Source organism: Cervus canadensis, chromosome 9 (assembly GCF_019320065.1).
Source record: "Cervus canadensis isolate Bull #8, Minnesota chromosome 9, ASM1932006v1, whole genome shotgun sequence".
Taxonomy (NCBI): domain Eukaryota; kingdom Metazoa; phylum Chordata; class Mammalia; order Artiodactyla; family Cervidae; genus Cervus; species Cervus canadensis.
The window spans coordinates 69,726,661-69,754,137 of NC_057394.1; the positions used below are offsets into that span (position 1 = coordinate 69,726,661).

Genomic DNA, 27,477 nt, shown 5'->3' on the forward strand with positions numbered 1-27,477 from the left:
CAAATGTCTTTTACAATTTCTTTGATGATCATTTAATTTTCTTCTGTGGTCTATCAGTGGGTTAAATTTTTTGTTAACTTTTTAAAAAACTTTTTATTTTATGTTGAAGTATAGACAGTTAACAAATTCGATAGTTTCAGGTGAAGGGTGAAGGGACTCAGCCATATACATGTGCTGTGTGTGCTCTGATCCTTTGGGGCCCCAGGGACTGTAGCCCACCAGGTTCCTCTGTCCATGGGATTCTCCAGGCAAGAATACTGGAGTGGGTTGCCACTTCCTACTCCCGCGGATCTTCCCGACCCAGGGATCGAACCTGAGTCTCTTGTGTTTCCTGCATTGGGAGGCGGGTTCTTTACCACTAGTGCCACGTGGGAAGCCTCAGCCATATATATACACATATTCAATGGGTTAAATTTTAATAATAGTTTTCCTAATATTGAATTGTATTTGTACTCCTTGGATAAACTGCACTTGAATTGCACTGTCATTCTTTTACTATTCTGTTTATTTTTGCTATTAATAATATTTTAATATAAATTTTTGCATTCATACTAATGTGACTGTTTTTTTGTATAGATTCTTGTGGTATTTTTGTTGAGTTTTGGGATTAGTGTTTTTCTGGCTTCACAAACAGAATTTGGAAACTTTCTTTTTTTATGCTCTGGAAAACTTTAACTGCTAAAAGAATTATTTTTTTCTGTCCAGGTTTTAAAGAATTCACCTGTGAATCTGTTTGGACCTGAAGTGTTTTCTGGTTTTCTTTTTTTGCTAACTCTTTGATAACTTTCCCAATTTTAGGCTTTAAAAATCCTTTTCTGGGGTTAATTTGAACGTTCATGGTCTCCCAGCCCAAGTTTTCACATTCATTTGCACAGGGTTCTGAAAATCATCTTTTATGAGACTTGCAGATGTTCAATCCGAGTTTGTGTCACTCTTAGGGTCTCCAGTAGCTGATGCTCACGCACAGCCTGGAAAAGAAATCGATGATTTCAGAGGCAGTCCTTTCCCATGTTGAAATTTCCAAATAGGATAAAGCATTTTGTTGTAATGAGCCAAACTGTATCTTCCAGAAACTCAAATCATATAATTTATCACTGGGAAGGGCATCAAGAAATGATCTGGACTCTGAGAATTCCCTGACAATCCAGTGGTTAGGACTCTGTGCGGCACTGCAGGGGCAGAAGTTCGATCCCCCGTCAGGGACCTAAGATCCCACATGGTGCAAAGCAAGGCCAAAACAATAACAACAAAAACCAGCCCAACTCTCACGCAATCTCACTTCCCCTTCTGTTTTTGAGCAAAGAAACCAACCCATTTCTTTGCTTTTCTTGGCAGCAAAATTCCTCAAAAGGATCGATCATCTATGCTCCCTGTCTATAAGTCCCCTCCTCTTTTTCTCTTTTAAAATCAGATCATGAAGATTTTTTTCTTCCACCATCCCATTGGACCACTCCTGCCAAGGCCACCAATATGTCCACGTGAGAAAAGCCGGGATCAGTCCCCCAGCACCTGCCTCATCAGCAGAATTGTCACAGCCTAGCTTTCCTCCTCGCAGTACCCCCTCTTCTCTTGGCTTCCAGAACCCCACACCCCCCTGGTTGTCTCCCTATCTCACCAGCAAGCAGCTCCTTCTCCATCTCTTTCTCCACACCCCTTCCTCCCCTGACCTGTATGCTTTGGTGTAAATGAATATTCTGCAGCTCCTGAGCAGGAGTTGTCCACACTGTTAGCCACTCTTCAGGACAAAGATCATCTTTTGATTAAAAGGTATTGAGAAATTGTCTCATCGGCAAGTGAAAAGAAGAAACAAGAATAGAGGGGAGGGAGGTGGGAGAGGGGTTCAGGATGTGGGGGACACATCTATACCTGTGGCTGATTCATGTTGATATATGGCCAAAACCAACACAACACTGTAATTATCCTCCAATTAAAGTAAATTAATTAAAATAATAATAAATGGTCAAGTGGCAAAAAAATAACAAAAACGATAATATCTAATGTAGCCAGGGTAACTTGGCTTAGATGAAGAACAATTTGCTGGTGGTACTACGTCCTGCCTCAAGAAGTTCCCAATATGTAGCAGGTTTGCGAAACATGGGTTCAAACTCTTAAAAGCAGTCATCCTACTTTGGGAAGACACTCTAAGAAAATAATCCTAAAGGGGAAAATACATATCAGTTGTAGAAGTACAAATACAGGTGCTTCATTTATAATGCAAGATAGAGAAAGAAATGAAAGGGATGGCAGCCAAGGCCCAGCAGGTGGGAGTGGCAGTCAGGGACTAGTTTGCAGAGACCCATCCACAGGTAAATTATAATAGATCTGTATAGTCCTGAAATACTATCTAGAGTAAATCTGTGAAGTCTGTGTTAATACTGGAAATGTTTAAATGAAAAGGATTTTAATTGAGAAAAAAAGTGGGGCACAAAATAGTACTTTTTTTTTTCTTTTTTTACATAATAGTACTTACATATTGATTGAAGCTGTGTGAAAACAAATCGGGTCATAAATATTCATCTGGGAAAAAAGTTGTCAATGACAGGCTTTAATGAACACGGCAGCATGCTGGGAAGTGACAAGAAAACGGCACAAATATGCAGGAATAGTGTACAATCAGGAAGTCCAAGCTGCGTTCTGGGCTCCCTAAAAGTCTCTTGTAATCTCTGGGTTCGTGGCTGAGAACAAAGACTCTTGAGAGTCCCTTGGACTGCAAGCATATCAAACCAGTCAATCCTAAAGGAAATCAATCCTGAATATTCATTGGAAGGACTGAAGCTGAAGCTCCAATACTTCGGCCGCCGGCTGCGAAGAGCCGACTCATTAGGAAAGACCCTGATGCTGGGAGAGATTGAAGGCAGGAGGAGAAGGGGACGACAAAGGACGAGATGGTTGGATGGCATCACCGACTCGATGGAGACGAGTTTGAGCAAGCTCCGGGAGATGGTGAAGGACAGGGAAGCCTGGCGTGCTGCAGTCCATGGGGTCGCAGAGTCCGACACGACTGAGCGACTCAAAAAGGACAAAGGATGGGGTGGACGATCCCACCGGGACTGTGGCCAATGGACCGCCAGGGGGCGCACCAAGCACGTCTCCACGTCCCCGAGTGCCCCTGGGGCCGCGCGCGCTCCGCAGGACTCCGGGGCCAGACAGCTGCCACCCGCCGGCCTCCGCCCCGCCCGCCGCCAGGGGGCGCCGCAGGCTGCCCGGCGGCTCCGCTCGCCGTCCCGGAGCGCCAGCGCGGGCGAGCGGCGGAGGCCGGCCAGGCGGCGGCCATGGACCGCTTCGTGTGGACCAGCGGCCTCCTGGAGATCAACGAGACGCTGGTGATCCAGCAGCGGGGGGTGCGCATCTACGACGGCGAGGAGAAGGTAGGGCGGCGGCCGGCCGGGCCTCGTCCGCGACCTCAGCTCCCCGGCTGGCCTCGCCGATCGGCGCCGCCCCCGCCGTCCACGCCCGCCCGGCGCCGGGCTCCGGCCCGACTCGGGAACGGCTCCCGGGGGGAGCGCGCGGGCGGCGCCCCTCTCCCAGCCCGGGGAGAAACCCCCGCTCCGGGCGGCACGGCGGAAGCGGGCAGGGAACCCCGAGTCCTCGCCCCCGATCGCGGCGGCCAGGCCGGTTCCGCCTTTGTCCCGAGGCCGCCGGGTCCTGCGCTCCCGAACCGGGCGTGGCTTCGGGCGCCGGGACCTGGGGGAGCCCGGGGGACAGGGCGGTCCCGGCCGTAGCGGGAGCGGGGCGAACGGAAAGGATTTCCGAAGAGAAAAGCCCGCCTCTCCTGGGACGCCTCGGCCAGAGGCTCTGTGTGTGTTGATTGCTCGTGGTCCGGGAGAGACGTTGGAAAGGAGGTTTGATTGTTGTGTCGAGTGATGGAACAGGCCGTGCCTGGTAATCCAAGCGTAAACCATAAGAGGTGTGTTTGCAGATGGCAAGGAGAAATATTACCTGTGTTTCACGGACGCGTTAACATTCACTGGAGACTACCGTCATACTACGAACGATCATCCTGTTCTGAATGAAATGTATGAGATGGAATTAAGGGGAAAAAATTTGCTCATCAGCATTTTTAGTTTCCAGAAGTTTTCACCTGCTACCTTCTCTTTCCTTGCAGTTTCCTTAGAGAGAAACTTCCTCTTGTACTTTGGAACTCGTTGCCTGACCCAGAGCTTTTCCGGTCTGTACTTGAGAGTAGCCTGAGGCGTCCTTCCTTCCAGGGCGGGGCTTACACAGCCACCCGAGGCACCGCTGACATGCCTGGGGACCCCGGCAACCTCCCTCCTGGAGGGCATTTTTGCATGTTTCCATTATTGGGTCGAGATCTTTTGTTTGTTTGTTTGGACTTAGAAACTGTTTACTGGCTTCCTCCTTGGCTCAGCTGGTTAAGAATCCACCTGCCAATGCAGGAGACACGGGTTCGATCCCTGGGTCAGGAAGATTCCCCTGGAGAAGGGAATGGCAATCCACTCCAGTATTCTTGCCTGGAGGATCCCATGGACAGAGGAGCCTGGCGGGCTACAGTCCCTGGGGTCGCAGAGGCAGACACTGGGTATGGACTAAAACAACAACTCTTTTTACTGCTTCAGTACTTGAATGAACTTGATCTCAAATTGGGTTTGCGTCGTTTGGTTGACATGATTAGCTAAATGTTTTTGTTTTTGTAAACCGAGGTTCCACATTTGGAGCTGTGGTGACTGGAAAGCTTAATCAACCTCTCCTACCTTAGGGGATTGGAACTTCCCCACACAACTGGTCTTCAAACATAGCTCCAAAGTCAACCCCCTGATGGCAGTCTTCCTTTTGCGGATCACCACAATGTTGTTCTACCTATTCCAATATGCAAATTAGAGACATCTTGGCTAACACACAATATAACTATAATATCTTTAAAACAATAAAAAATCAAAACTATTAGTAGTTGAATATGAAAAAAAAACCATTGCTGAATCAGCAAATTTTAGTTTTTCCTTTATTTATTTATATTTCTGCTTGTTTTCGGGACAAGTAGATATAGGTATCCGAGGATTAAGAAAAAAGTTATGGGAAAAATTTAGTTTAGCCTTTTGATTTAAGTCAGTTCTTTTTTGTTTTTTTTTAAATAACCTATTCTTGTTACTGAAGTTTAGTTAATTTATAATACTGTGTCAGTTTCAGGTGTGCGGCAAAGTGATTCAATTGTTTTATATATATATTCTTCAGATTCTTTTCCATTACAGGTTATTTGTTGTTCACTTGCTCAGTCATGTCAGATTCTTTGTGACCCCATGGACTGCAGCATTCGAGGCCTCCCTGTCCTTCACCATCTCCCAGAGTTTGCTCAAATTCATATCCATTGAGTTGATGATGCCATCCACCCATCTCATCCTCTGTCGCCTCCTTCTCCTCCTGCCCTCAATCTTTCCCAGCATCAGGGTCTTTTCCAATGAGGTTATTATGAGATATATAGTTCTCTGTGCTATATAATAGGTCCTTGTTGTTAGTCAAGAATTCTTGACTGTTCTGCAAGCTGGGGGTGCTGCGGGAGGGGTATACATGTCTTGGAGTCGAAGCAGAGCTCTAAGGCACTGTGGTCCCCAGGCCAGATCTACTCAGTCGCTTGCTGAGCCTTTTCGAGTATCACCTGAGGCCAGACTGAGTCCCAGGGGCAGTCTTGTGTCCTGGCTTCCTCACTCTGCTGGAAGGTGTCCAGATGGCCTGTGGTCTGAGGATTCCAGGAAGCTGCACATCAGCTTGCATATGCGAGCAGGGGCCCTTTCAGAATCCCTCACTGGGCCCCTGATCTCAGCGCTGCCGTGCAGACCTCCCGGCCTTCTCAGCTTTGCCCTCAACCCATTCCCCCAGCCAGCGGGTGCAGGGCTAAGACCAGTGGATGCTCTCTATTCAACCATGTGTCTCCTGGCTCTTTGTGAGTGTGAAACACATTAAAACAAGCAAACCTTGAATAAACATAGTACCTACTATGTGCCAGAAGCTTTTCATAATTTAATCCTCTCAATGGGCATATGAGGTGACTATTTTACTGAATGAGAAGAGAACTCTCAGATCCACCGAAGTAGATTACCAGAAGCGTGTGTGCTCAGTTCTGTCCGACTCTTTGGGACCTTATGGACTATAAGCGGCCAGGCTCCTCTGTCCATGGGATTCTCCAGGCAAGAATACTGGAGTGGGTTGCCATTTCCTTCTCCAGGGGATCTTCCCGACCCAGGGATTGAACCTGATTTACCACAGAGCCAGGGGTTAAATCTCTGCTGATCAGATTCCCAGAGCCTGTGCTTTGTTCAGGGTGCTGGAGCGCTTCAAAAACAGCAGTCACCAGTGCCAGCCCCTTTCTGTCACGTAATGTGTATCTTCCACATGCAACATGTTTATGAAATAGCGTATCCTCTGAAAATGAGGACGCCGAGATCCTAGTGGGTGGTTGAGAAAACTGCAGCCTGTCCAAGGTCACACAGTTGGTAATGGTGGAGCCAGACCATTGCTCTTTCCACTGCCCAGGTGCCTTTTGCTTGTTTACACAGGCACAGTTTTCATGGGCCCCTTATGACCAGATAATGTATTGTTTTCGTAAGCATTGTAGACAGGTCATTTGTTTCAATTCACAGAAGCGTCTGTTAGCCTCAGCTAAAAGTAATGTAAGAAGGTTAGTGGTGTGTAACGTGGCAAGTTGCCAGCTTATACTAGAAGATTTAGAAAATGTATTTTCTTAAGCTGGCTATTTCACTTTTTAGGAATTTCAGTTCAGTTCAGTCGCTCAGTTGTGTCCGACTCTTTGCGACCCCATGGACTGCAGCATGCCAGTCTTCTCTGTCCATCACCAACTCCCAAAATTTGCTCAAACTCATGTCCATGGAGTCGGTGATGCCATCCAACTATCTCATTCTCTGTCGTCCCCTTCTCCTCCTGCCTTCAGTCTTTCTCAGCATCAGGGTCTTTTCCAGTGAGTCAGTTCTTCGCATCAGGTGGCCAAAGTATTGGAGTTTCAGCTTCAGCATCAGTCCTTCCAATGAATATTCAGAACTGGTTTCCTGCAGGATTGACTGGTTTGATCTTCCTAAATTTTAGGAATTTACCCTTGGGAAATAGAGATGCATAAAACTATAAAAACTATAATGAATGCACATGTGCATGTCAGCAATATTATATGTATAGATAGATATAGACATATCTCTCTATATAGATAGATATATAGATAGATAGATATAGGCTTCCCAGGTAGCACTAGTGGTTAAGAACCCACCTGCCAATGCAGGAGATATAAGAGACGAGGGTTTGATCCCTGGGTTGGGAAGTTCCCCTGGAGGAGAGCATGGCAATCCATTCCAATATTCTTGCCTGGAGAATCCCATGGACAGAGGAGCCTGACAAGCTACAGTCCACGGGGTCACAAAGAGTCAGACATGACTAAAGCAACTTACAGAGCACACAGCATATATATATAATTTCTTATTCTGCAGTATAGGGAAAAATTGGAGGCAATCTGCATGTCCACTATGGGGCTTGGTTAATTAAATATGACATGCCCTAACCAGCTTGAGGAATGACTAACAATAGGCTGCTAAGTGAAAAAAGCAAGTTATAAAATTATAAATATCATGGCCTCATTTTAAGTTTATATCCACACATCCTGGCTAGTCTAATTATGAATGATTTCATTTTTGTTTTCAGACTTAAAAAATTTTTTTCAACAGCATATTACTTTTATGACAGAGAAATGTTAAATCAAAACAGTAAGAGCTTATTCAGCAAATGCCCAAGTTATTTTAACTACTAACTTTTAAGTAGTTGAAATTATTCTAGCTCTGAGTGGTAAGCACAAACCAGCCTGAACTTGTCTGTGGGCTTGAGCTCATAATCCCTTGCAATCCCTGAAGCCAACGATTATTACACAATGTCCTCACTAATAGCAGCAACGCTTTACGCATTACGTGTGCACATTGTTCACCCCATAGTAATGAAACGTCCTCTGGCTTCAGCTTTAAACTCACAGCCTTATGCTTGGATTTCAGACAGATAAGGTGCAGTTTCTTAATCAGGACTATTTAGTTATGCTATGTAATGTGGCATCAGGTACTCTCAAGTTGACAAAATACCTGCTTCTGGGAAAGGGTAGTCTTACTCATTGGCAAAAAAGAGATTTTTAAAAATAGCTTGAACTCAATCATTTGGTTTTGTGTATGCCACATTAACCAAAACATTCATAGCCAGACCAAAATAAGTGCCAGGAATGTGTATGTGTTACTTCAGATGTTACTTCTCTGAGGTGCTGAAGTGCTTGGTGGAGTAATCTCTCTCAGAGTGTCTTCAGCCAGGCAGTACAGCAGGTTTCTTCTCATGCATGCTTGTTAACCATATTATTTAAAATCACTAATGTTAAGATATTAGTAATATAGTCAGTGTAACTCTTAGAAAATCATTACTCTTAAAAACCCCATTACTCTTTAAAATGTGCTTACCATTTACTCTTAAAAACCCCATTTTTTAAAACTCATGTTAAAAAGTATTGGTTATGTATTAGAAGAAGCCCCTGGTGGCTCAGATGGTCAAGAATCTGCCTGCAATGCAGAAGACCCAGGTTTGATCCTGGGTTGGAAAGATCCCCTGGAGAAGGCAATGGCAACTCACTCCAGTATTCTTGCCTGGAGAATTCCATGTGTTAGAAAAAGACTTCTGGCAAAAAGAGTGTTTCTGCTTATGTTTGATTTAATAAAAAATAACTTATATACATTTCAGAGTTGCATGAAGTCATATATGCCTGTAACAAATTCCTTTGTCTTTTCTTATTAGATGAATAATAAAGTTGTTAAAGATGGGTAAGCTGAAAGAAGTAGCCTGAGATAATCAGTGTTCCTTTACCCATAAACAATTACTTTTGACACATTCTGTCTGTGTGATTGTGCACGTGTGTGGGTAACCATGCTATGTGTGTTGCTTTCTTCTTTATTAATATCAGGAGTATCTTGTAATACATTGTCAAGTGCCTATATAAGTACATTTATGAATATTTTTACTTAAGAATGATATATAATAATGTTCTAATTGGTTATTTACTTGATATACATTTTTAACCACAGTATTTTAAACTCAAAATATTTATTATTTGTAATAATCTGGACCCTTACTAAAATCCTTTCCTTTGAGTTTCTATTTTATAAATAGGATCGAGCTTATATCTTTTGAAATAACTGCTCCTCAAAAGGATATGAGCATGTCCTACCTATGGCCAAGTCTACTCTCTAGCAATTAGAGTGAATAGAAGCTTTCAATGTTTCTCTTGCTTTCAACAGAAATGAAGAGGTTTGGCTTTTCAGTCTTTTTGGGTTCCAACTCCAAAATTTGCTTATTTGTATAATTTACAGTGCATATCAAGAACCCACCCTGTACGTTAGTCACTCAGTCATGTCTGACTTTGCAAAATATTTCCAGTACATAGTAGCAAATTATGAGGATTAAAAGTTTGGTCCTAAAGACCTAGCTGGCTTTTTTGTGATTGTATTATAGTTTTAAAAAAATTTTAACATTTATATTTTGCGTAAATGACACGATCCCATAATAAAAAATAAAAAGTTACAAGTCTGCCTCCCATTCTAGGAGGGAGACTTTGTCCCCCAGTTCCCCCTCAGAAGTCCCCAGTGCTTCATTCTAGAGTCATGCATATATGTCATACACAGGTGTTTGTGTAAAATACAGTCTTTTCCCTTTTAAAGTATCAACTTATACTATGCATACAAAGTTCTGAAACTTTGCTTTTTTCACTTAATCTATGTAGAGAATTTACCATATTTCGTTAATTCTAAATGTACGTTCCCCTAAACCCCCTTCTCCCCCGCCACACACATTTTAAGAACTCTGGAAGCCAGATGTAGCTTATAATTAATGGCATCTTAGAGTTTATCAAATACAATAAATACATAAAGAGTCTCCTCATTCTTTTTAATGGCAAAATTGTCATTCCTTGTGTGGATGTGCATTTCTCTGTCGATGGACATTTAAATTGTTTCCTATCTTTTGCTTTTAAAGAACAATGAGTAACCTTGTACACATGTGTAAATTCATCGGTGGGATAGATTTCTAGAAGGGTATTGATTGGATCAAAGGATTGGTGTATTTATATTTTTGACAGATGATAATGTACTGCCCACCAGCGATATGTGCAAATGCTTATTTTCCCAGCGTTTCAGCAGCTCACTGTTACCGAACTTTTGAACCTCTGCCAGTCTCATGGGTGGAAAGTGTGTCCATCTCAATTTGCCTTTTTCTTATCATCAGTGAGGTGAACCATCAGTTAATGTGTTTAAGAGTCATTTGTAGTTCCTTTTCTGTGAACTTTCTGTTCATAGTCTTTACCCATTTGTCTTAATGGGTTATAGAATATTTTCTTACTGATTTGTAAGAGTATTTATATATTAAGGAGACATACATGTTTGTCTCTGATGTGAGTTACCACCGTTTCTTCCAGTCTGCCATCTTTGCTCTTGATGATTTTTGCCATAAAGAATTTGTGTGTGTGTGTGTTGTGTGATGTGTTATTAATGTTTTGTGATGATCTTGTTTTTCTAGATAAAATTTGATCCCGGGACCCTCCTTCTTAGTACGCACCGTCTAATTTGGAGAGATCAAAAGAATCATGTAAGTTTGAATTATTTGCATCAGTTCTAGGTTTTAAGTCACTAATTTCTTTTCTTTCATTTTTTCTTTCTGGCCAAACTATAAGTAGATGCGATAAATTTTTGCTTTCAGATGTCAGAAGAGTGTGTCCCATGGTCTCTCTCCATGGGGCGCAGGTAGAGGAGTTAAGGTTTAGCCTCTCATTCAACCCTGAAACAGATGGTAATTACTTTATAGAGAGTCGTGGTGACTCCTGGGTTTTAAGCCCAAATCAGATCCTCCCCCACATTCGAGTGTCAGCAGTCCTTAAAGCAACTCAGTCTCCCTGATTGTTGTTGAGAAACAGGAGGAGGACGCCTGCTGCTAAGTGCATGCTTCCACCTAGATGGTGAGGGGAACTGCCTCTGGGTCCCTCAGCAAGAGGAGAGACCCCCTCCCGCACCGTTTTTGCACCTCTAGGAGGAGAGGACTCAGTTATATGTATAGACCTGACATCTTTATTTCAAAGAGCTTTAACTTGAAAGTGTGTGTGTGTGTGTATCTGTGTGTAAGTTTCTGTCTTGTAAAAGAAGCAACACAACATGGCCCCAACCCCATGAAATTTTAGTTCTACAGGTAAACTGTGTACCGTACTGAGGCTTTTGGGAAGGTCACTAACCACTGCAAATTCTGGCTCTTTTTGCCCTGCAAGAACCAGTTTTTTCCCCCTTGGTGGTGATACTGCCCTTGTTGATAATGCATGCCTCAGATCTGGTAATTTGCCTAATTCTTTTTAAAGAAATAAGCATTTTTTGGAGGGATAGCTGTCCTCAAGCCATGTATTTATAAATTATTCTTAGTATAGTTTTTTTTATTATCATGGAAGGAAGCTAATATGGCTATCATTTAGACCTATTCAATGCCAATTATTCATAAAGAAATGAAAAGTCATTATAGAACTTTATTCCTATTTCTAGTTGATCGTAAGTTTCTCAACCTGCCACACACCCCATAAAGTTATAAAACAAGGATTTCTGAGGAATCTTATGGATCCTGTTTTCTCTTGATTCCCTCCCAGGAATGCTGCATGGCCATTCCTCTTTCCCAAATTGTGTTCATTGAAGAACAGGCAGCTGGAATTGGAAAAAGGTAAGGTCTGTATATGACTGTCTTTATGCACAAAAGCATTTCTCATCAAGCCATCCTCATTAACTTGGTTGTGTCATTGCCCAGTCAGTCATGGCCGTGACAGCCTGTGTGTGAACAAATCTGTTGATTGTGTTTAACTTGAGAAAGTCTTGTCCTGGGGGAATAGAGAAATAGGTGAGGAAGGTTAAGAGGCATAAACTTCCAGTTACAAAATAATTGAGTCATGGGTATGAAAGGGACAGTGTGGGGAATGTAGTAAAAAATTAGGTCATATCTTTGTACGGTGTCATATAATAGGCAGACTCCTGAGTAGCTCAAATGGTAAAGAGTTTGCTTGCAGTGTGGGAGACCTGGGTTTGATCCCTGGATCAGGAAGATCTCTGGAAAAGGGCATGGTAACCACTTCAGTATTCTTGCCTGGAGAATTCCATGGACAGAGCCTGGCGGGCTACAGTCTATGGGTTGGCAAAGAGTTGGATACAACTGAGCAACTTTCACTTTCATATAATAACTAGACTTATCATGGGATGATTTTGAAATGTATAGAAACATCAAACCTGTCTATTGTGTAACAGAAACTAACATAGTCTTGGAGGTCAGTTACACTTCAAAAACAACTAAATTCATGGAAAAAGAGATCAGATTTGTGGTTGCCAGAGGTGGGGCAGGGAGGGAAGGGAAAATTTGATGAAAGTGGTCAAAAACCACAGACTTCCAGTAATAAGATAAATAAGCAATAGGGATGTGATGTACGACATGATAAATGTAATTACCACTGCTGTACACTATATATGAGAGTTGTCGAGAGAGTAAATCCTGAGTTCTCCTCACAAGGGAAAAAAATTCTTTTTTCTATTTCTTTAATTTTGTATTGGATGTTCACTGAATTTACACTGGTAATGGTTTCATGATGTGTGTAAGTCAAATCGTTAATGCTCTACACCTTGAACTTCTAGTGTTGTATGTCAGTTATATCTCAAAACTGGGGGAAAATATCTATGTTTACAAAAAGATGTTATCCTGCTTTAAACTCATTGGTAAATGGAAGTCATTCTTAAAGCATGAATCAAGTACTAAGGTTATTGTGGTATCCTCAGGTCATAATAAATAAGTGTGGGTCCGCTGTCACTGAATATATTTTCATAGACAGTTGGATTTTTTTTTTGTCCTGACACACGGCTTGCAGGATCTTAGTTCCTCGACCAGGGATTGAACCCAGTCCCCTGGCAGTGAAAGTGCAAAGTCCCAACCACTGGACCACCAGGGAACTCCCCGGACATTTGCTTTTAAGCGTCTGTGTATCTCTCATGGTCACCTGATGCGAAGAGCTGACTCCTTGGAAAAGACCCTGGTGCTGCAAAAGGTTGAAGGCAGGAGGAGAAGGGGACGACAGAGGATGAGATGGTAGGATAGCATCACCAACTCAATGGACATGAGTTTGAGCAAACTCTGGGAGATGGTGGAGTACAGAGGAGCCTGGCTTGGTGCAGACCAGGGAGGCACAGAGAGTCTCCATGACTTAATGACTGAACAACAATAGCATCTCTCACTCGGTATTTCAGACCAGAAATGACCCATCTGAGAAAAATGCCTGACTGACTCCTAATTCTAGTTGACCGTAAGTTTTTCAGCTTCAACTTTTTCAGGCATCAGTGTTGAATAGAGCGTCACAAGAGTTATTGTCCAAACTGGGAGATTTATTAGAATAATAGGGGACCCTACTTATCATTAAACCAGGCAAGTATAAAAAACAGGACTGTCCCCAGGCAAACCAGGAGATGTAGTCACCCTGGTTTAAAGCCACAGGTTAAAACGTTTCTGTTTATTCAAGTATATAAGACATTTTGGCTTATATATACTTGGGTGCATGCAATTGAGGACCACTTGCAAACAAATACTGCTGGTAAGGAGTTTTTTCCCTACCTGGGCTTATCTTTAGATTTCATGTAGTTAGATCCTTCAGTCAAAGAACCCAGTCCCTCAGCAGTGAGAGCACAGAGTCCTAACCACTGGACTGGCAGGGAATTTCCATGAATCTTTTTATGCTGACTTTGTTTACACTTCATTTTGTATCATCTTTTAGCTTTTCACTGAGTTTCCTTTGAAAAGTCCTGATAGGGCTCCAGGTTTTTTAGTTTTAACGGTTGTATGGTGCGTGTGCTCACTGAACTGATCCTAATTGTCATAGGTTGTTTCCCTGACAGTTCATTTCAAACAGTCTTGGGGTTCTGCTTACACGGTTTTATTTGCTCTCTTCACTTAAAGATGTTCCCCAAGAAGGAACAATGGAGAGTCCGTCCACGCCTAGCCCCAGTTCACTAACCAAAGCATTTGTGACATCAAGGAGGTCCCACACGTGGTGGTTCAATTTTAGGATGATATTTAGGCAGCTCTATGGGTCTAAACAAAGTAATACTGCGTAATCGGTGTATCCCTTGTGTTGGCCCAAAAGTTTGTTCTGGTTTTTCTAGAAGATGTTATGGGAAAACTTGAACGCACGTTGTGGCCAACCCAATATAATGTGATCACAGAGAAAAAGGTCTAAGCTAGTTATGCAAGATACTTTGAGTTTTTCAGTTTTGCTCATGTTGATAGGAGATTGTTTATTGGGCTGGTTGGGGGGGAAAAAGACATAGAACTGAACAAATACAGTGGTGTTTTTCATGGCATAGAAGATAGCAGTTGTCATAAAGATCATGGCAGTTTGTGATCCTGGGGCAGCAGCGTTTTGAGAATTGTTTTTGCTGCAGGATATCTCTCTAAATCATGCCATTGATTGAGTGGCATTTTCCAAAAATGACACTGTGGAATGTTAGTTTTGGATGGAGTTTTAATAAAATGTCAGCTGGCCAGTTTTACACAGATAAGTTTTCACATTTTGTTTTCAAATGAATCCGGTCGTATGCCTTGGCAGAGATGATCAGCCCCCTGGTCACCTTTGGTGATGACTCTGTGGGTGGAAAACCTGATTGTCAACCAGTATCATAAACCACCCCACATTCTGCAAGTTTATTTTGAACTTATTTCCTAAAACCATATTTTTATTTAGTCTATAGAGCTGGTAACTTGAATTTTTTAGTGCATGGCATGTATGTTTTAAGTAGAGAGATTTTTAAGAGGTTCATTAATACTGAACTGATATAGGCTTTGAAAAGATTCCTTTCAGGATGTTCTTTGTTTCTACGTGAATTTTTTAAGTGATCTGAAATACGTTAAAAGTTACAAAAATAGAATTAGTGTTTTGTTTCTTTTTTTTGGCTGCACGGGGTCTTCATTGCTGCATGTGGGCTTTCTCTAGCTGGGGTGAGTGGGGGCTTACCACGGTGGCTTCTCTGGTTGCAGAGCACAGGCTGTGGGGCACGTGGGCTTCAGGAGTTTGTGCTTCTGGGCTCCAGGGCACAGGAGCAGTAGTTGTGGTACACGGGCTTAGTTGCTCTGCGGCATGTGGGATCTTCCCGGACCAGGGATCAAACCCGTCTCCCCTTCGTTGCATGGTGGATTCTTAGCCACTGGACCACCAAGGAAGCTGCCAAATTAGTGATTCTTAAAAGGCAATTAAATACATTCCATCTGCTCTTTCTTTAGTGCCAAAATAGTGGTTCATCTTCACCCAGCTGCTTCTAACAAAGAACCTGGCCCGTTCCAGAGCAGTAAGAACTCCTACATCAAGCTCTCCTTCAAGGAACATGGCCAGATTGAGGTAAGTCTCCTTATGAATAAAACTGAACTAGAAAAAGGCATTTGTATGAATTTTGGTTGTTGTTTGTTTGTAGGATGGAAGGCAGTATTGCTCAACCTACCAGTTTTCACCATATCTTTCCAATAAAATTTTTATCATCTCTTAAACCTGATCAGTGAAAAATACGAAGTTTAGGTTCCAGTGGGAACAGGAAGCAGGTGGATGTGGGAACAGGAAAGATCGGAGGCTGGAAATGAGCTAAGTCGTGGCGCTAGGTGACTAGTGAAGTGTTCGGTGCTGTAATTTGTTTGGATGAAGGGACAGAGGATGATGCAGTGAAATGTGTAACTTCCTCTGTGCCTGAAAGTTCACCAGCCTTACACCAGGAAGTCTACCTTTATTAACTCTATACAAATCTAACAGTTGTAAGTTCTTATTCCACGGTATCATGGCTTATATGTTCTGGCTAATAAGTTGATATGTAAATATTCTTTAGACATTGAAAGGCCTGTGTTTATCTCCCCACCAAGATCATAAAGTATTTATATTCTTTTTCTTTATAGCATCTGACCCAGTGCTCTCGATCCACAGGCTCTGAGCAAATTGAGGTGACTAACTCAAGTCATTCTCACTGTAGCTGAAAGATACAGTTTTTTTGTTTTTGTTTTTTTACGAGCATAGGCATGTTTTGGCCCTAATATCTGGCTTCACATTTTAACTAGACAAATTATTCTCTGCTTCCTTCATGGATAATGGTTGTGTATTTTTCTTGGCACTGGGTCAATTTCAGTATGGATCGAAAACAATCCACACATGCAGGATTGTTTAAAGTCAGTCTATTTATTTCATTGTCACTCATCTCTTTGTTGAGAATAGTTCACTTTATGTAGAAGGTCAGTTCCTTCTTTTTTTTTTTTTTTCTTTGTGTTTTCTGAAGTCGATCCAAGAAAAGAACTTCCTTTGATTTCCTTTGATGTCTCTGAGAATTCTAGGCTTGTCACAAATGACCGAACAGACCTCTCAACTAAACAAATGCTAAGTAATGATGTGTATGAGGATGCCACAGCCTGCCTGATTCAGTATTGTGTATTAACACATATATATGGAATCTTGGAAGGTGGTACTGATGAACCTATTTGCAGGGCAGTAGTGGAAATGCAGACTTGTGGACCCAGTGGGGGAAGGAGAGGGTGGGACAAATTGAGAGAGTAGCATTGAAACATATGCACTACCAGATGTAAAATTAGATAGGCCATGGAAATTTGCTGTGTGACGCAGGGAGCTGAGCTCGGGGCTCTGTGGCAACCTAGAGGGGTGGGATGGTTGGGAGGTGGGAGGGAGGTTTCAAGAGGGAGGGGACATATGTATACCTGTGGCTGATTCATGTTGATGTATGGCAGAATCCAGCACAGTGTTGTAAGGCAATTGTCCTTCAATTAAAAATAATTAAACAAATTTAAAAAACTAAAATAAAGTGTTTGTATGTGCGTAACAGTTTTACAGGCGTCTATCGGAGGAGATGACACAGCGAAGGTGGGAGAATATGCCCGTTTCCCAGTCGTTACAAACAAATCGAGGACCCCAGGTATTTTCTTAACTGTTTCCTAATCCAGTGTTTTCTTCTCTGTCTTTGCATCTTCATTAAAGGAAAAAGAGTCCTCTGATTGTAGAGCTTGCCAGAAGCAAAATAATGATGTTTTAATTAGAACCTTATTTTCACAGAACCTGACTTAGTTCTCTATAGACAGTAGACACTTGGAAATAACACATGATTAACTACTTACCAATGTAATTTCAGGGTGGCAGAAGTTAGATTCCATCTTCCGGCATTCTGTTCTTCATAATTAGTGTGGCATCTGAGAGAACAGACAGTAGTACTACAGGGTGACATTTTCCAGGCCAGTCTCATTAACCACCAACTCTGGACAGACACTCAAATGTGTAAAAGTAGCTTGTATAATAACTATCAAGTACCAGAATTTTAACTCTTTAATTTTTTGCACATTTGAGACCCTATTAAGTATCTGATACATACATGATGACTTGCCAGAGAACAAAAATGAAGAGGAAATTTAATTTATACCTGAAATACAGAGTAAAATATGCCATCCATTGTTACGTTCAGTTTTTATTTATAATGAGTTGAAGGTCATTACGTGTAGCCATAAACCGACAAACGTTTTGAAAGGAAACTGAGTGTAATCGTATGCTGTTTTTCTTTGTGAGTCCTGTCTCGCCACTGAACACTCTATGTGGTGGGGTTACAAAAGCGTGTGTTCTTCCCATGTGGGACGTTTTATTCTCTACTTTTGTTTTTTAGCCAGGAAGAATAAGGGCTGTAGGAATCGTAGGTATTGAAAGGAAGCTGGAAGAAAAAAGAAAAGAAACTGACAAAAACATTTCTGAGGTAATTCTTACCCAAGTTCCTGTCAGCTGTCTTGTTCAGCCATCTTGTTTATTCTTTCGGATACAGCTGTGACTGCCTCCATTCTGTGTACTGGAATATAGTTTGCCTGAAGCCACACAGTTTCCATTTAATGGGTCTCCTTCAGGTTGGCATAATTAAGCCCAAATGTGTTTTTAAAACGTTTTCCAGAAAGGAGTGAAAAAGAAATACAGCTTGATTTTGTGATGTTAGAAAACATCATGAATTATTGTGCATATATTTTAAAGTCTAGGTGGAATTGACTGGATGGTACTCCTAATGAATTCAAGGTCCCGTGTATAATTATTTTGAATGTTTGGTTAACTTAGTTCAGGGGCGAATGCTATTTGCAGCCCTTGAGCCTGACTGGACACCACCCGCTTCTGCCCTGAGGACCACTCGGACGAGGCACAGAGGTAGAAAGAGTGGTTCAGACCAGCTTATTACGTCTTCTAGGAGAGCAGCGTGCACTTTAGTGTTTCTGAAACCTCATCATATTTGAGGAAATTCAAGTAAAGGGGAGGAGAAGGGAATGGCAGCCCACTCCAGTACTCTTGCCTGGAAAATCCCATGGATGGAGGAGCCTGGTGGGCTGCAGTCCATGGAGTCGTGAAGAGTCAGACACGACTGAGCAACTTCACTTTCACTTTTCACTTTCACGCATTGAAGAAGGAAATGGCAACCCACTCCAGTGTTCTTGCCTGGAGAATCCCAGGGACGGGAGAGCCTGGTGGGCTGCCGTCTATGGGGTCGCACCGAGTCGGACACGACTGAAGCAACTTAGCAGCAGCAGCAGCAAGTAAACGGGAAGGAACTCTAGTTTAAAAAGTGAGCAGTTGCGTTAGATTTGGACAGTCAGTTAATACATCTAACACAGAGCATCAGTTTTCCCATGTTTATATGAAAATGGTCTTGCATTTTTATGAAATGATTTTATGAAGTAATTTAAAAAATTTTTACAATAGTTTGTAAGTAAAATTCTGTTGATGAGTGCTATTCATAGAATTTCAGAGATTTACCTCAATCAAATAAAGTCTAAACTGCAAATAGTTACCAGATACTTGTATCAGTCAAAGTTTCTTTTAAGGAGAAGTAGTATTTCAAAACCATAATCTGCCTGGTAGAAATTTGCATCTTTATTGAGTTGATCTTTATTTGTAGCCCTTTCCACTGGAAAAAGCTAGGATTTTTTTTAAGTAAAAGTGCCTGAAGAGGTCACACTGATGCTTCTTATTCAAATTCAGGACTACACTAGCGAAGAATTACTAAAACAGTTAAAAAGTATATATATATATATATATATATATATATATATATTTGTATATGTTCTTCCCTTTCTTCCCAAATGATAAACATAGGTGTGCTGTATCTGTTAATACTCTGTCTGTGCATTCAGCCACCATGTACCCTCTTCCATGTCCCCTGTTATTCAGTCTCATTCATGCAAGTAACTGTGTGTGATACCCCCAGTCCCTACGTTCACTTCCCTCTGTTCATTTCTGTTGTCTGACGCTCATCCTCTCATAGATATTTCAGAAAGTGCTCAAGGGAAAAATATTCCCTGAATTCTGGCATCTCTGTGTTCCTTGTCCATGAAGGTCAGTTTTGCTGGATTTACAGTCCTTGGCTCACATTTTCTTTCCTGAGTGCCTTCAATGTGTGACTTTCACTTTTTTGTCTGACATGAAGTGTTGCCGCCAGAATAGTGAAAACCTGATATTCTCCGTTCTTTAAAGTCACTTGCTAATTTTTCTAGATGCTCAACAGATGTCTTTTTTTTTTAAAAAAAAAAATCAAGCTTTTGTCATTTTATTAGAATGTCTAAGTGTTAGTCATTCCGGATTGTCCTTCTCAGGGACACAGTATGCTTTCAGTATTTGGTTTCAGACATGTTTTCTTTTCATTTCAGAGAAGTTTTTCTATAATTTTCAATAATTGCTTTGGTATTTTTTCCTTCTGAGACTCCTATTAGCTGTATGTTGCAGCTTTATTGCCAGTCTTCACTCTTTGTGACTTTCTTTCCCACCCTTTCTAGCTTTTTTATTTTAGAAAAATGTCCTCTTTTTCACCTGTTGCTTCTCTTAAGATATTATCTGTTGTGTTTATTCCTCTTGTGTTCATCTAGTAGTATGAACTTTTTTTCTTTAACTTTTCATTTTATTTATTTATTTTTGGCCACATCACATGGCCTGCCAGATGTGGGATCTTAGTTCTCTGACCAGGGATCAAACTTGGTCCCCTTGCATTGGAAGCACAGAGCTTTAACCCCTGGACCAACAGGGAAGTCCCTAGTATAGGCTTTATTTAAAAAATGATTTAAAAAAATTCATTCCTGATTTATGTCGTTCTTTCACAACTTCTATCATTTTCTTAACATCTATCAGCTCGCTTTGAAACCGAAGGTTAATTTTTGATCCGATCCGTGAACGTGTCTTTCTGACTTTCTTTCATTATCTGTAATATTATTCGCTCCTGATTTTCTTTTTTTCTTGTGATGACCTTGTGTGGGATTTGACCTTGATACTTTGCTCTTGCTAATTTTCACGTGAAATTGGTGTCCCTGAATTTTTAGAGGCAGGCCTAGCTCAGGGCGGCCTCTCCTCCTCCACAGAGCTCACCCTTGTGTTCTGTTCATGCAGGGTGCACAAGGGAGGCGCCTTGCCGTCCGTGGTTTCCTGGCCCCGTACCCACCCCTGTTTAGCTGCCTCTTTTCCCCTTCCTCTGTTATCCCTGCCTCACTCAGGTTTTGATTCCTGTCTCAGTAGTTTCTCCCGTGTGGGCTCCTGTCCTGGCCGGGAAGCCTGGGGGTGTGGGGGGTCCCTTTCCAGAGTTTACAGGCTGCTTCAGCCCTGCCCGAGGACCCCTTGCCCCCACCCACTGCCGAATGGGCAGAGCTCTCCCCATTTCAGCCCCTGACCTCAGGTTGCCCGTCCGCTCTCGAGAGATGCCTGCTGGCTGGTTCAGGGTCTCCTCTCCTCAGGTCCGTCAGCTGCTCTGTTGCTTCCCTTTTCTCTCTCTGCCTCACTGTTAAGATCAGGCAGCTCTTGGGGCTCTCGGTGGCTTGTCCCCACTAGCTTGCATCTTGGGGTTCTTGTGGAGATCTCCACTCAGCTTCTTCGCATATGCTGCCAGTGGGTCTTAGAGGTTTTGAGATCTCGTTGTCCCATTTTCATGGTGGGATTTGGAGAGATTCAAAAACGATGCTGCCACAGCCCCCATCTTCCCAGAATCCTCTAGTCCCATAAAATTCCAACATTTTCTCGTGAGAGGGCTTCTTACTGTCCAGAGAGGGAATCATCTCAGGGCTGGTGACGAGACTTGGAACCAGGGTTATGAGAACTCGGGTTTCCTGACTTGCAGACAAGTGTGGTCTGCTACGTCACGAGCACTCTCTACCACCCGGAAGGTGCTATCATTGTCCTCTTGTGGTGGCTTTTGTAGTCATCCTTCTGTGTGACACTTGGAGGTGGCATGGAGCAATGAACCAATTCTGCATTATCAATATTCCTGATACTATAGCTGCCATACTAACTTGGTGTTCAGAATAGCGTCTTTCTTAACTTACAAACTATTATTCCACTTCAGTGTGGTTTTCATGGAGTTGCATAGTCAGAGGAGTCTACACAAGCATTGGGCTCTTGTGCAGGTTACTGATTTCTTCCCCAGATGGTCCTTGCTCTGCTTCCCAGGTGGCGAAGTGGTAAAGAACCCGCCTGCCAACGCAGGAGACACAAGGGGATGTGGGTTTGATCCCTGAATTGGGAAGATCCCCTGGAGTAGGAAGTGGCAAACCACTCTAGTATTCTTGCCTGGAAAATTCCATGGACAAAGGAGCTGGTGGGCTACAGTCCATGGGGTCACAAAAAGTCAGACACGACTGAGCGAATAACATGTTCAACGCTAATACCCAATTTTAGAATAATAATAGAAATAGAAGTGAGGACGCTTTTAATTATGCTTTTTAATTACCTAGAATTTTTTATAGGTACTTCTTCCAAAGTACTAAAATATTTGTATTTATTTTTTATGGACACATTAAGGGTTAATTTGTGTATTCTATGTAGAATTACCATTATTTTCAGCAGACTTTTTCTATGAAAATATAATACAGTAAATAAAATGACTTACCATATAAAAATTTAGAAATGTTGTCTTTTCACTTAGGTAAAAGAAATCTAGTAACTGTATATGCAAAGTAAAAGTCTAAGTGTGTAAAGTGTCTGCATTTTAATTTTATTTGAAAATGAGGTTGGTATGTGATTTGCCCTCCATTTAAACATTCGAATAGCCTTAGTTTCAGGGCCGTTGCCCAAAGTTTCCCACAAAAGGTTTCCTGCATCTGCTGGCCGCTGCTGATAAGAATCCAGTGTTTAAGCCTTTTGTTTATCTGAGGAAATTCCTGTTAGGTGTGTGCACATTCGTTCCCCTTTGTTTTCGGTAGCAGCCCAGTGAGTTGACCATAAGAATTGTACACAGCACTCTATTCTTTTAGCAAAATCTTTCTGCAGATGGGGAATATGTTCCGTCTTGTCATTAAAATGGGCACCAGCCAGGCTGAACCCGTGGACCACTGTTCAGTGGATTGAAAGAGCTTTCAATTAATGATAAGCTGCTTAATTGGTTTTAAAAAGTAACATCTGTGCACATCAGTTAGATGCTGTTCTGCACTGGAAGTATGTGAGTGTGTGCTCAGTCATGTCCAACTCTTTTGTGACCTCATGGACTGTAGCCCGCCAGACTCCTCTGTCCATGGGATTCTCCAGGCAAGAATACTGGAGTGGGTTGCCCTGCCTTCCTCCAGGGGATCTTCCTGACCCAGGGATCGAACCTGCATCTCCTGCATTGGCAGGCAAATTCTTTATCACTGAGCCACAAATACTTGAATTATAAATATATCTGATTAAGTTCGAACATCCCCCCTTCAAAGGGGATGTTCATTGTAGTAAATCAAACAGGTGACGGGGTTTATTTATATATGTTTTGGTGGTATTTAAATGTTCTTTTGTGATATCCAGTTTAGCCAAGGTTACAAGTATAATCTGTGTAATATTCAAGGCTGAGGTTTATGGTTTTGGTTAATCACACCTGCTATTAAGGCCCGAATTGTTGGATCCAGAGAAGTATTCCTGCAGCTGCATGTTGCCATTTTTGGCCAGGAAAACTGTACAACACCTGTGATTCTTGACCTCTTATCTGGGAAAAACTGTGACAAATTTTCTTACTTGTGTCAAAGAAATAATATTTTCTAAACTATTATGTCACCTTTTGCTTGTTTAACCAGTGACTGTTTTCTTTCTGAAAAGTTGTTTTCTGCAGTTGGTTTTGGAAATTTGACAGCTTCTAAGCTAAACTGAATTCTTTAGGATAAGGTAGATTTATGACTATATAACTATTCATGTAAATAAATTGATATTTGTCAGAAAATTTCATAAATTTCTATCATAGGGAAGAAAATAGAGTGCTTCATTGCTTTAAAACATCTCAGTTCTTTAGACAGATTCCAACAAAATCTCATTTCTCATTTCAGGCCTTCGAAGACCTCAGCAAGCTAATGGTCAAGGTATATGTCATTTACATCTATTAAATTCATACCAATTATAAAACACTTTTGAAAATATATTTTGTTAGCAGACATTTAGGGACATTATTTCTTTTTGCTCTTTTTCTGTTCTCTTGACAGGCTAAGGAAATGGTGGAATTATCGAAGTCCATTGCTAATAAGATCAAAGACAAGCAAGGTGACATCACAGAAGATGAGGTGAACAGGTTGCTTCTTTAAGGCATTGGAAACTAGATTACAGAGATAACACAAGGACATTTTGGTGGTTTACCAGCATGCTGTTTCTTAAAGTATTCGATTTCTTTTAGGACTTGAGGATATATGACAATGTGGAAGAAAAAGTCAGCCATAAAAACTTTGTTAGCTCTAGCAGAATTAAAGGATATTTCAGTACTTTTCCTGGAGTGTAGAAAATAAGAGATATTGAAATGTGGAAGAAGTGGTTGTTCTTGACATACCCTTAAGTTTGATATGTTTCATTAAATTTGTCTACAATCTGGTCACAGCTGTTTCCTAGGTTTTTGGTTTTATCACTTGGTTGACATTAAACAGAGGATGGTTGTTATCTTAGTCTCATCTGCCACCAAGCCTGTGGGGTAAATACAGCCTGAGATACTAAGGCAGGAGAAGAGTAATAATCCGATTTATGCCAGGAAATACTAGGAATCCACTCATATATTTCACAGCATAGAAACACAGCAGAAGAGATGGGTAGATATAGAAATAATCGAGTGGAACTGAATGTCTGATGGATTTCAGATGCTGGCTAGAGAGACTAAATCTGCATAGTCTTTGTGTGTATCTTTTCCTCTCATTATAGACCATCAGGTTTAAGTCCTATCTGCTGAGCATGGGGATAGCTAACCCGGTTACCAGGGAAACCTACGGCTCCGGCACACAGTACCACATGCAGCTGGCCAGACAGCTGGCTGGAATACTGCAGGCACCTTTGGAGGTAAAAACAAAATCTTAATGGTCTCTTTAAATTGTGTTAAATTATTTTTGTGTCATCAGAGGTCTTAAGAGCTTAACTCCTTTCATGATGTGGCTACTATTCAACCAACATGTTTTTCCTTGCGGTAATAAATTAAACTAGTTCAGTGATTCTTTGTCAATAACTTTCTAAATTGTTTTTAATTTCCATTTCAGATATCTAAATCTGTTTGATACAAAAAGTCTTATCTCTTATTTTCAAAAGGAAATATATAATCTGTATATATTTTGGACACATTTTTTTCATATACTGTGTACTATTAATAACTTCATAATAAAGTTTCATATTCTAGTTTAACATTATTCAGGGAATCAAAACTTTATTAAAGCACCTATATTAAGAAATATTTCAAACATATGACAAAGTAGGATAGCATAATGAATCCCTATGTCCCCATCATCCAGCTCCACTCAAAATTATTTTAAAGTGAATCCCAGACATCATATCCCGTTACCTGTAAACATTTAACTATGTAATTATAGTGATAAAGATGCCTTTAAATGTGATTATAATCCCATTTCACACCTAAAAATTTAAAAATAATTTTTTAGCATTATCAGATACCTAGTTAGTATTCACATTTTCTGTTGCAGTTGATTTGTTCAAGCCAAGATACATTACAAATGTTTGATTTCTCTCAAGGTTTTTTTTTTTTTTTAATTCTATGGGTTTTTCCTTCCCCTATCTCTTTTTTCCCATCATACAATTTATTTACTGAAGAAGCTAGTAGTTTATCTTATAGAGTGTTTCAGAGTTGGATTTTGCTAACTGTAAGTTACCATGCTTCACTGTCTTATGTGTTCCCTGTAAATTGGTAGTTATATCTAGAAGTTCTTTTTTTTTTGTCCTAGTAAGAATATTTTATAGAGGGTTTTGTGCATTTCTATCAGGAGGTATGTTATATCTGATTATCTTTTTTGTGTGATATTAACAGCTACTGAAAGTCATTATCTGTACCTATTACTTCATTAGGAGTTGCAAAATGGTGATATTCTTATTTAATTCCATCATTTATTTAGTTATTAGCTGGAATAACTTAAAACATTTAAATACACTTTTTGAAACATAGTGTCCAACCCCTCTTTTTATTTAAGTAATGTTAAAACAGTAATTATGGCATTAAAGTCCAAATAGGGAACTTAAAGTGCCTCCTGGTATCTGAACAGGTTCCTGGTGTGTAAATATAGTTTTAAAAAGCTTCTTAAGAAATTTTATAATTTCTGATTTCGCTCTGATTATGATTTCTATTAGGAAGTGCAAACTAGTGCTGATTATATATAATGTTTCTTTTTATTTCATATTTTAACAGGAACGAGGAGGAATAATGTCACTTACAGAGGTGTACTGTTTAGTAAACCGAGCTCGAGGAATGGAAGTAAGAATATTTAGATATGCTTTTAGCTAAATATAGACTTTCTTGATAGAATACAAATTCTCCTACAATGAATACAATCTGAGGAAGGGCTGTGAATATCAAAAGTATTGACATTTTGAGAAGCAGTGTGGTGCAGTGAAAAGAACACTGCCCTGGGATCTAGAGGGTAGATTCTGTTCCTGGTTTTGCTCAGTGACTTTGAGTAGCTTCCTTAACCTCTCTGGAACTCAGGTTTTTTACCTTTAAGATAGGGTTTAGGTTGAGTGACACCTTAAAGTTCTAATAGCCTGTGTTTGTATGATGATGAACAAGACTATGCCTGGTGCCCTTATTCTGTGATTGTTAACTGTTTTGAATGAACCTGGCTGGACTCAGATTGCCTGGAGATAACACAGTGGGAAAGCTGCCCTGTTCCTTTGGCTTAGAATCAGCCCCAGCTACAGCTCAGCTCTCGCTGTCCTTTCCACCCACATGTCCGTAGCCCCCAAGGGCCTGTCTGTGCACTCTCTCTGCCCTCCACGCAGAGAGCTCACACATGTGTCTCCGGTGCTCACCCAGGTTCCCCAAGTCCACGCTCTGCTCTGTGTTTTTGTTTTTTTTTTTTAATTTTTTTGACTGTGCCACACAGCGCGGGATCTTACTCCCCAACCAGGAATTGAACCCACACCCCCCTGCATTGGAAGTGTGGAGTCTTAACCACTGGACCACCAGGGAAGTCTCTCTGCTCTATGTTTTTATTTGAGCAGTCATTGTAATCATCCCCAGTGGGTACTTGCTATCCACCGGGCGCTCTGCACGTGTTACCTGTTTATCCACCCCATCACCCGGTGTGGTAGCTACTTTTACTCTCCCCATTTGGGGGACAAGTAGGGGATGAGGACACTGAGGCTCAGAAAGATTCAGTAGCTTGACCACGGCTCTACCTGGAGACAGTGTTTTGACAGAGATTGGGACCCAGGCTGGACTGGCTCCGGAGCTATTCTGTGTGACTCACAGCTGCTGGTCATCACTGTACTGAGCTGATTCTTCAAGGCCACGTGATCCAGAAGGGTAGCCACTAGGTAGCTATAGGTGACAATCATGAACTTGAAATGCAGGTAGTCCAAATTGAAGTGTGCTGTAAGTGTAAATTACACCCTGGATTTAGAAGACTTTGTATAGAATAAAGAAGTGTTAACTATCTCATTAATGATATCTATATCAATTACATGGCGAATTTTTGGCTCTATTGGGTTGAATAAAATATATGCATTAAAATTAATTTCAAAAATAAAAAAATAAATAAAATTAATTTCACCTGTATATTTTTTAATGTGGCTACTAGAAGGTTTTAAGCTACATATATGATTTGTATTATATTTCTTTGGATACCACTGCTCTAATGAATAGAAGTCTTTGCTTCTTTGTTAATCCTTTTTGCCTAGTAAGTAAATAAGCCACCTAAAATCCTTGATGCATGATCATTTTACATTTATCTCTTCTGTTTGAGTGGTCATCATAATTACATAGCATCACTCTATTAAATTTGCAGTGTAAATGGTAAACTTGGATTTTCTTCCCCCTCTCTAGTTGCTTTCACCAGAAGATTTAGTGAATGCGTGCAAGATGTTGGAAGCGCTGAAGTTACCTCTCAGGTAAAAGAACCTTGCGGGAAGTTTGCCATCTGTTGTCACAATTCCACCCTGAGTAGACAGAACAGCCCTTTAGGTGTTCTGTCTAC

The 27,477-nt window shown here is 41.2% G+C and overlaps 1 protein-coding gene across 2 annotated transcripts in view; it reads left to right on the top strand.

Annotated features, from left to right (window-relative positions):
• The first annotated feature begins 3,124 nt into the window (after positions 1-3,124).
• Positions 3,125-27,477, top strand: part of VPS36 (vacuolar protein sorting 36 homolog) — a 29,597-nt gene continuing 5,244 nt past the window's right edge. Inside the window, exons 1-11 of one of the 2 annotated variants that reach the window (XM_043477951.1) lie at positions 3,125-3,368; positions 10,549-10,617; positions 11,654-11,724; positions 15,310-15,424; positions 16,899-16,988; positions 17,724-17,810; positions 23,356-23,388; positions 23,509-23,586; positions 24,209-24,343; positions 25,692-25,757; positions 27,327-27,391. In XM_043477951.1, the coding sequence (XP_043333886.1) occupies positions 3,273-3,368; positions 10,549-10,617; positions 11,654-11,724; positions 15,310-15,424; positions 16,899-16,988; positions 17,724-17,810; positions 23,356-23,388; positions 23,509-23,586; positions 24,209-24,343; positions 25,692-25,757; positions 27,327-27,391 (905 nt within the window). In that variant the 5' untranslated portion in view covers positions 3,125-3,272. Of the gene's footprint in view, positions 3,369-3,413; positions 3,908-10,548; positions 10,618-11,653; positions 11,725-15,309; positions 15,425-16,898; positions 16,989-17,723; positions 17,811-23,355; positions 23,389-23,508; positions 23,587-24,208; positions 24,344-25,691; positions 25,758-27,326; positions 27,392-27,477 lie in introns of those variants that run through there. The other variant, XM_043477953.1, reaches the window with a different exon arrangement.